The sequence below is a fragment of the Rutidosis leptorrhynchoides genome, chromosome 6 (genome assembly GCF_046630445.1).
Source record: "Rutidosis leptorrhynchoides isolate AG116_Rl617_1_P2 chromosome 6, CSIRO_AGI_Rlap_v1, whole genome shotgun sequence".
In the NCBI taxonomy this organism is placed as follows: Eukaryota; Viridiplantae; Streptophyta; class Magnoliopsida; order Asterales; family Asteraceae; genus Rutidosis; species Rutidosis leptorrhynchoides.
The window spans coordinates 72975869-72985927 of record NC_092338.1 but is presented as its reverse complement, the minus strand read 5'-3'; the positions used below and the strand labels follow the sequence as shown (position 1 = coordinate 72985927).

Sequence of the window (10059 nt, the reverse complement as noted above, 5' to 3'; positions counted from 1 at the left end):
TGCAATTCATTAATTAAAAAATTACATTAAGTTAAAAAAATATACTTAATTAAAAAAACACACTTATTAAAAAAAAAACTAGTCTTTTGGCTCGCGCTTTCGCTGCGGGTTGGTTTAGAAGAAAAAAAAAGAATAAAAAGGAGTAGCAGCTACAGTAGCGGATATTCGGGTCGGGTAGGTGGAGCGGGTCAGGGGATCCGGATGGTATTGGGTTAGTGGTTTGGGGGTGTTGGGCAAATCATGTTTTGAAAAGAAAAAAAAAGTTACTATTAACAAATGGTGCCAACCAATCATAGGTTGACACCATTTACCACAATTTATATATATTTCAATACATTACTTAATAAAAAATACAATACTTAATCCGACTCTGTCTCTGACTCCGACGTCTCACGATTAGCCCATACATGTTCAACCAAATCTGATCGTAGGCCCTCATGCACTACCCTATCTCGTAATTCTTTCGTCCTCCTCCTGTAAGTTTCACACCTCTCGATCCAAGTTGTTTGCATATTATGAACGGGTTCGTAAACCCAATCATTTTCGGTTAGAGCAAAACCATTATCTTCAACAATTATGTTGTGTAAGATAATGCACGTATACATCATTTGTTTCATTACATTGACGCTATATGCCTTTGCTGGTTGTTGTAGTATATGCCAACGCCCCTGTAAAATACCAAAAGTCCTCTCAACATCCTTGCGTGCCGCTGATTGTTTCTTCAAAAAGTACTTACGTTTTTCATCGTTTGCATTTGAAAACGCCTTAACAAATGATGCCCACCAGGGATATATACCATCCGCTAGATAATATCCTCTTTTGTACTTAACTCCATTTACAGTAAAAGGAATATCTTCTGTTTCTTCATTAAGCATTGAGTTGAAGAGATTACTAGCGTTCAAGACGTTTAAGTCGTTGTTTGAACCCGCAACCCCAAAGAAAGCATGCCAAATCCAGTTATCATATGAGGCTACAGCTTCTAGCATAATAGTTGGAACTTTGTGATCGCCTCGAGTAAATTGACCTTTCCATGCAACGGGACATCTTCCCCATGCCCAATGCATACAATTTATGCTTCCCATCATTCTAGGTAAACCATGAATATCTTCGTGAGCTTCATACAATCTTTTGATATCTTTCATGGTAGGCTCTCGCATATATTCATCTTTATATAAATCAATAATACACTTACAAAAGTGCATTAATGATTCACGAGATGTTCGTTCCGACATTTGCAAGTACTCGTCAAAAAGATTGGGTGTATCACCATAAGGTAATTGTCGTAGAGCAGCAGTTATTTTTAAGTGTGTAGTAATACTCAATTTCCAGCGTGCATCAACTCGTAAATGAAAATACTTAAAGTATTCCGGTAGCGGATCTTTGTGGTAGTTGAGAATATCTTCCATAATTCGGAGAAATACGCGACGACGCATTCGAAACCTCCTTTTAAAATTATCGTCGGAGTATTTGCAACCTTGAACAAAATAGTCGGTCATAAGACGTACATGTGCGGCTTCATGTTCACGTTCTATATAACGACGTCTGTGTGAACTTTCCGCTTCATTTTCACTTTCTAACACCTCGCTATTGATTATATCGAGCACTTGCATCAAAAACTCTTCGCTAGACGATGATGTTGAAGAAATTATTTAAAAAAAAATATGTTTATTTGTTGTGAAATTGAGAGAAAAAGGTGTGAAAAAGATGTGAAAAATGATGATAAAATGAAGAGTATTTATAGAGTATTTGAGAAAAAAAAATAGATTTCGACCGTTGCCAACGGCCAAAAATCACCAACGGCTAAAACACCCCACCGTTGCCCAGCTAACGCTGGCCGCCGTTACCCACCTTTAACGGTGGTTTGACGCCGGCTGGGAGTGGGTGGCGCCACCGTCCCCACCGTTAAAATCCTTTAACGCCGAAAAAATTCCCCGACTCCGGGTTCTCTTAGGATTCGCGTGAATTAGGGCCATACCTGTTTCTAATTCTTAGGTTACCAAGCAATAATAATCAGGGGAAAATATTCACAACAATTAGTGGCAATTATAATGTCCAACTAATTCAATAATAATCCACAAAACTTCTGTCTGCATAATAATTCATTCGATGAATGTTTTGCTTGTGTCTATCTCGTCAAACATTTATAAAAGCATCTCAGTCCAAAAATATAGATTTCAAAGGCATTTAATAAAGCAGTTGCAAAACAGTTATAAAAACAGCGCATGTATTCTCAGTCCCAAAAATGTAAAGAGTAAAAGGGAGCAAATGAACTCACGATTCAATATTTTGTAGTAAAAATATTCATACGACGAAACGAAACAATGCATGGTTGGCCTCGGATTCACGAACCTATATTATTCATATATATATTAAAACATATACTCGTAATTGAACAATTTCATATTTTATAACTTTATATATTATTTATTTAATTTGTATATATATTTGAAAATGATTATTCTTTATAAAATTTTATATTAAAAATACCTAATTTGTTATATATGAATATTCGAATAAAATTGTTAATATGAATAATACATACCTATGTGATATTACTTATAAATATATTTTTATATACATAATATTTATATAGCTTTAAAAATATATAATTTGTTATATTAAATACTAAGTTAGATATATTTATATTTTTCACTTTAAATAACTAATTAGTATTTTCTATTGCTACAGTGAGTTTACTTCTATAAATATTTATTAAAATATTTTGATATTATACGGTAATGTTAAAAAAATGATAATACTTATAATAATAAAAATAATAATATATGTAAATAATGATAGTGTTAAATTTAACACCGGATTTAACACTGAGGTCAAAACAGGGGAAATGGTTCTGTGTTAAATCTCAGTGTTAAATCATTATTTAATTAATTTTTAATAATACTTTTAATAATATTATTTAGTTTAATTATATTTTAAAAATATAAAAACAAATGCAATACTAAATTTCATTAATTAAAAAATTACATTAAGTTAAAAAAAATACTTAATTAAAAAAACACACTTATTAAAAAAAAAACTAGTCTTTTGGCACGCGCTTTCGCAGCGGGTTGGTTTAGAAGAAAAAAAAAGAAAAAAAAGGAGTAGCAGCTACAGTAGCGGATATTCGGGTCGGGTAGGTGGAGCAGGTCAGGGTGTGACAACCCGGAAATTTCCAACCAAATTTAAACTTTAATCTTTATATGTTTCCGACACGATAAGCAATATTTGTTAAGTTAAATTTCAAGAATTTTAAACTATGTTCATACATTCATTCAACCTCGACCAAGTTCCAACGATTCACGAACCATTAAACGAATATGATTATATATGTATATGTGTATATATATTATAACTTGAAACGTAAACAAAATATTAGATTAAATACTTTATATGATTGTATCTGTTTCAAAATGTTTATCAATGGAATTAGAAGATAAGATCAAATGATTGAATTATCAGATATATTGAATTATGATTACAAGTCTCTGTTGAAAGGCCCACGTTGATTTGAGAAATCTTTCCATTTTAACAATATTCGGAAAATGGTAAAGTGATTTATAAATAAGAACAAATTGTCAATCATTGAGAACTAGACAAAGGATAGTGGAAGATTGAATCCCATAAAGACTCGATTGATCTATTTAGTTTCAAACGTACAAAAACGTTTTCAGTTTAAAAAGAACTTTATTATTAAAACGTATATAACTTTTATAAATATCTAAAACCACTTTTGACAACTCATTACTTAACTAGTATGATAAAGATAACGATATTTATATTTTATTTTATTAAACAATTTAAATTAATATTATATATATTTATACGCGTATTATACGTACATAGTTTTATACTTTTACTATACTTAAACTTTACCTCTACTTTATTTTTACTTTACTTTAACTTTAATAATTCACTTTAATAATTCATACTTTAATAATTTACTTTAATAATTCATACTTTAATAATTTACTTTAATAATTCATACTTTAATAATTCACTTTAATAATTCATACTTTAATAATTCACTTTAATAATTCAAAAATCTATTATAAATAGAATTCATTAGGTTTCATTATTTTATAGAAACTTGAAAATATTTTTCTCTAAACTCTCTCAATCGATTTACATATATATATTTACTCCGTATTATTTCAAGATATTATTAGTATACATAAAATATTACGACGGAGTGCTGTCCGAGTGATTTCGAAATTGTTTTTCGAGTAGGATAGGATTAAGGAAATTATGGGTTATAGCTATGGAGGTGATTGAGTATGGTTCATGGGTATGCTCGTGAGGTCAAGATAGTGTTTATCATTTCCGTTGCGTCTACGTACCTTTCCTGCAATATTGAATCTCAATATTGATACGTGAGTACTCATAATTTAACTTTTACATACTAATAGTGTATCCCTGACTAATGCCCGAGTATTTAGGATTATGCATGCTTGTACTTTTGATATTGCCCTTAGACAGGTTAGGTTGAATCTTGAATTAGTTACACTTGCGGTTGAGATAAGGTATAAGATATGCATGTCCTTGGAAAGCTAGCGAAAAATTAAGAACTTTTCCTTTAGATATCGAATGGTTTCGATGAACGGATTAGAAGTTATAATCAATTGAATTTTCGATATTTTTATTAAAAATGATTATTATTATCGTCGTTCTAGTTTTATCTTATTATTATCATTATTATTATTTTTATCAATAAAAGGGATTTATCATTAAAAAATGTTATTTTTTTTATTATTACTATCGTTATTATCGTTAAAGTTATAATTAGTATTATTATTATTATCCAATTATTATTATTATTATTATTATTAGTATTATTATTATTATTATCATTATTAATATATATATCATTATTTAAAAATGGTTATTGTTATTGTTATTATTATTATTACTATTTTATCATTAAGATAATTATTAGTATTATCGTTAATAATGTTATAGTAACTATCATTATTAATATTAGTGTAATTAAAACAAATATTTGTAACACCTAATTATTTTGATTACTATTATTATCATTATTATGAACACAATATAAAAGACGATTAAAAGCTATTAAACGAAACGATTAGGAAATAATGAGTAAGAGTATCATGATGAAATTAAAATATTATAAGATATTGATTTAGATAAAATTATCGTTCTTATTATTTTTATCATTACTATTATTATTAAAAGTATCGTTAGTATTAAAACTATCATTTTAACAAAAATTATCATTTTAATAGAAATGTCATTGTTACTATAAAATATTATTATTATTATTATTATTTTAAATAGAATTATTATTTTAAAGATAATATTAAAAATTATCGTAAATATTAAAGTTATCATAATTAGAATTATCATTTTATCATAATGTCATCTTAGTAATTATAAATATTAATATTTTTATAATAATAATTATTATTACAAAATAATACAACTTTTACTTACTATCATTATAGATATTATTTTATCAAATAAATATGTGATACAAACATATTTTACTACGTGTAATAACTTACTTTAATAATACCTATCATATTATCTTTATGATATTAAATGAACCTGGCCTATAAATTTTATTACTTAATATATATAAAAGTATATTTTATTATATAAATTTAATATAAAATTTTATTATTAATAAATAAATTATATTATTTACTCTAATAAATCTTTTAAAAATATTTAAAAATATAAAACGACGATATTTAAACTATATATTAATCATGTATAGATTTTTGGAAATTATTTTGAGTCAAATTTACTTTTGTTGACTTTTGCATATTAGTCTCGAGCATTAGGATTGTGGTACACTATGACTTGACCTAATTTGTTAGACAAATATTGACCAACACATAAATATATATAATTAATTTAGGTTCGTGAATCCGAGGCCAACCTTGCACTTGTTCAATGACGTTATATGTATTTTTACTACGAAATACAGTATGGTGAGTTTCATTTGTCTTTTTACCCTTTATATTTTTAGGACTGAGAATACATGCGATTTTATAAATGTTTGACAAAATAGACACAAGTAATTGAAACTACATTCTATGGTTGAATTATCGAAATCGAATATGCCCCTTTTTATTAAAGTCTGGTAATCTAAGAATTAGGGAACAGACACCCTAATTGACGCGAATCCTAAAGATAGATCTATTGGGCCTAACAAACCCCATCCAAAGTACCGGATGCTTTAGTACTTCTAAATTTATATCATGTCCGAAGGAGGATCCCAGAATGATAGGGGATATTCTTATATGTACCTAGTTAATGTCGGTTACCAGGTGTTCACCATATGAATGATTATTTTTTATCTCTATGCATGGGACGTATATTTATAATAACTGGAAATGAAATTCTTGTGGTCTATTAAAATGATGGAAATAAATGATTATGATAAACTAATGAACTCACCAACCTTTTGGTTGACACTTTAAAGCATGTTTATTCTCAGGTGTTAAAGAAATCTTCCGCTGTGCATTTGCTCATTTTAAAGATATTACTTGGAGTCTTTCATAGCATATTTAGAAGAACGTTGCATTCGAGTCATTGAGTTCATCAAAGATTATTATTAAATCAATTTATAGTTGGATAGTGGATATTATGAAATGGTATGCATGCCTGTCAATTTTTGATGTAAAGAAAGATTGTCTTTTAAAAACGAATGCAATGTTTGTAAAATGTATCATATAGAGGTTAAATACCTCGCAATGTAATCAACTATTGTGAATCGTTTATAATGTATATGAACGGGTCCTTTCAGTTGGTATCAGAGCGGTGGTCTTAGAGAACCAGGTCTGCATTAGTGTGTCTAACTGATAAGTCGATAGGATGCATTAGTGAGTCTGGACTTCGACCATGTCTGCATGTCAAAAGTTTTGCTTATCATTTTGTGTCGAAAATTAACTACTTATCATCCTCAGGAAATTACATGCTTATCATTTTTAGTCTAAGACACGTCTTGCTGCATTGATTACATGAATAGTGTATAGACAAAAATTCATATCTTAGTATATCTGCTAAATCATATCTTATCGTATATGTTACTTTAAACTTGGCCTGACATATCCCGCAAAGTCCTCCGTAATCTACGAAATCTTTTGATCTATATATATATATATATATATATATATATATATATATATATATATATATATATATATATATATTCTATGTAATTAGAATACCATCCGTTAGCCAAAATCATTTCATATCAAAAAAAAAATCCTTTATCCAATCGTACGAAATGGAATTCGTCATCAGTTCAAGTCACTCAGATTCCGAAATGGAATCCCATTCAAGCTCCGAAAGCAGTGTGACCGGAATAGATCAACCAATCAGTCATCACCTATTCTGGATGAATTGGGGATGGGTTCGTAGCCTCCTCAATCATTGGAGACAAGAAGAAGGTGATCCTTTCCATCCACCACATTGCCCTCTTGACGAAGAACCTGAAGCACTTACCGGTGAACCTGTCCGAAACACCATTTTCTCGCTCATTTCCAGAGTATCTCGTCACGATTATATATTACATCAAATTTTAGATTTTATTTATCCGCTCGTCCGAACCGACAATCACCCCGGTGTAATAGAAGAAGTCAACGAGCTTCGCGCTCGGGTAGTGGCTTTGGAGAATATGGTGCAGAGATTACAAACACCAGCAGCAGCATCAGCAGCATAACTAGTACCACCATCATCAACACCAACAGTACCATTACCACCTCTGAAATGTCCCGTTCTTATTGATTAAAAACGTTCCATATTAGTTGATTTCGTTGCGAGGTTTTGACCTCTATATGAGACGTTTTTCAAAGACTGCATTCATTTTTAAAACAAACCATAACCTTTATTTCATAGATAAAGGTTTTAAAAAGCTTTACGTAGATTATCAAATAATGATAATCTAAAATATCCTGTTTACACACGACCATTACATAATGGTTTACAATACAAATATGTTACAACAAAATAAGTTTCTTGAATGCAGTTTTTACACAATATCATACAAGCATGGACTCCAAATCTCGTCCTTATTTAAGTATGCGACAGCGGAAGCTCTTAATAATCACCTGAGAATAAACATGCTTAAAACGTCAACAAAAATGTTGGTGAGTTATAGGTTTAACCTATATATATCAAATCGTAACAATAGACCACAAGATTTCATATTTCAATACACATCCCATACATAGAGATAAAAATCATTCATATGGTGAACACCTGGTAACCGACATTAACAAGATGCATATATAAGAATATCCCCATCATTCCGGGACACCCTTCGGATATGATATAAATTTCGAAGTACTAAAGCATCCGGTACTTTGGATGGAGTTTGTTAGGCCCAATAGATTTATCTTTAGGATTCGCGTCAATTAGGGTGTCTGTTCCCTAATTCTTAGATTACCAGACTTAATAAAAAGGGGCATATTCGATTTCAATAATTCAACCATAGAATGTAGTTTCACGTACTTGTGTCTATTTTGTAAATCATTTATAAAACCTGCATGTATTCTCATCCCAAAAATATTAGATTTTAAAAGTGAGACTATAACTCACTTTCACAGATTTTTACTTCGTCGAGAAGTAAGACTTGGCCACTGTTGATTCACGAACCTATAACAATATATACATATATATTAAAGTATGTTCAAAATATATTTACAACACTTTTAATATATTTTGATGTTTTAAGTTTATTAAGTCAGCTGTCCTCGTTAGTAACCTACAACTAGTTGTCCACAGTTAGATGTACAGAAATAAATCGATAAATATTATCTTGAATCAATCCACGACCCAGTGTATACGTATCTCAGTATTGATCACAACTCAAACTATATATATTTTGGAATCAACCTCAACCCTGTATAGCTAACTCCAACATTCACATATAGAGTGTCTATGGTTGTTCCGAAATATATATAGATGTGTCGACATGATAGGTCGAAACATTGTATACGTGTCTATGGTATCTCAAGATTACATAATATACAATACAAGTTGATTAAGTTATGGTTGGAATAGATTTGTTACCAATTTTCACGTAGCTAAAATGAGAAAAATTATCCAATCTTGTTTTACCCATAACTTCTTCATTTTAAATCCGTTTTGAGTGAATCAAATTGCTATGGTTTCATATTGAACTCTATTTTATGAATCTAAACAGAAAAAGTATAGGTTTATAGTCGGAAAAATAAGTTACAAGTCATTTTTGTAAAGGTAGTCATTTCAGTCGAAAGAACGACGTCTAGATGACCATTTTAGAAAACATACTTCCACTTTGAGTTTAACCATAATTTTTGGATATAGTTTCATGTTCATAATAAAAATCATTTTCTCAGAATAACAACTTTTAAATCAAAGTTTATCATAGTTTTTAATTAACTAACCCAAAACAGCCCGCGGTGTTACTACTACGGCGTAAATCCGGTTTTACGGTGTTTTTCGTGTTTCCAGGTTTTAAATCATTAAGTTAGCATATCATATAGATATAGAACACGTGTTTAGTTAATTTTAAAAGTCAAGTTAGAAGGATTAACTTTTGTTTGCGAACAAGTTTAGAATTAACTAAACTATGTTCTAGTGATTACGAGTTTAAACCTTCGAATAAGATAGTTTTATATATATGAATCGAATGATGTTATGAACATCATTACTACCTCAAGTTTAGTAGGTAAACCTACTGGAAGTGACAAGAAATGATCTAGCTTCAAAGGATCTTGGATGGCTTGAAAGTTCTTGAAGTAGGATCATGACACAAAAACAAGTTCAAGTAAGATTTTTACTCGAATTAAGATAGTTTATAGTTATAGAAATTGAATCAAAGTTTGAATATGAATATTACCTTGAATAATAAAGATAACCTACTGTATATAACAAAGGTTTCTTGATCTTAGATGATTACTTGGAATGGATTAGAAAGCTTGGAAGTAAATTAGTAAACTTGAAGGGATTTTTGAAGTGTTCTTGAAGTGTTCTTCCTATGATGATTATAGCTTGATTCTTGAAGTGATTTTTGATGAAGATGATTATTAACTACTGGAAAAATAC

At 29.6% G+C, this 10059-nt stretch overlaps 1 protein-coding gene across 1 annotated transcript; it reads right to left on the bottom strand.

Annotated features, from left to right (window-relative positions):
* Positions 1–359: 359 nt before the first annotated feature.
* On the bottom strand, positions 360–1406 carry LOC139853754 (protein ALP1-like). Its single transcript, XM_071843118.1, has one exon. The coding sequence runs from the start codon at positions 1404–1406 to the stop codon at positions 360–362; it is 1047 nt and encodes a 348-aa protein (XP_071699219.1).
* Between the last annotated feature and the right edge of the window lie 8653 nt (positions 1407–10059).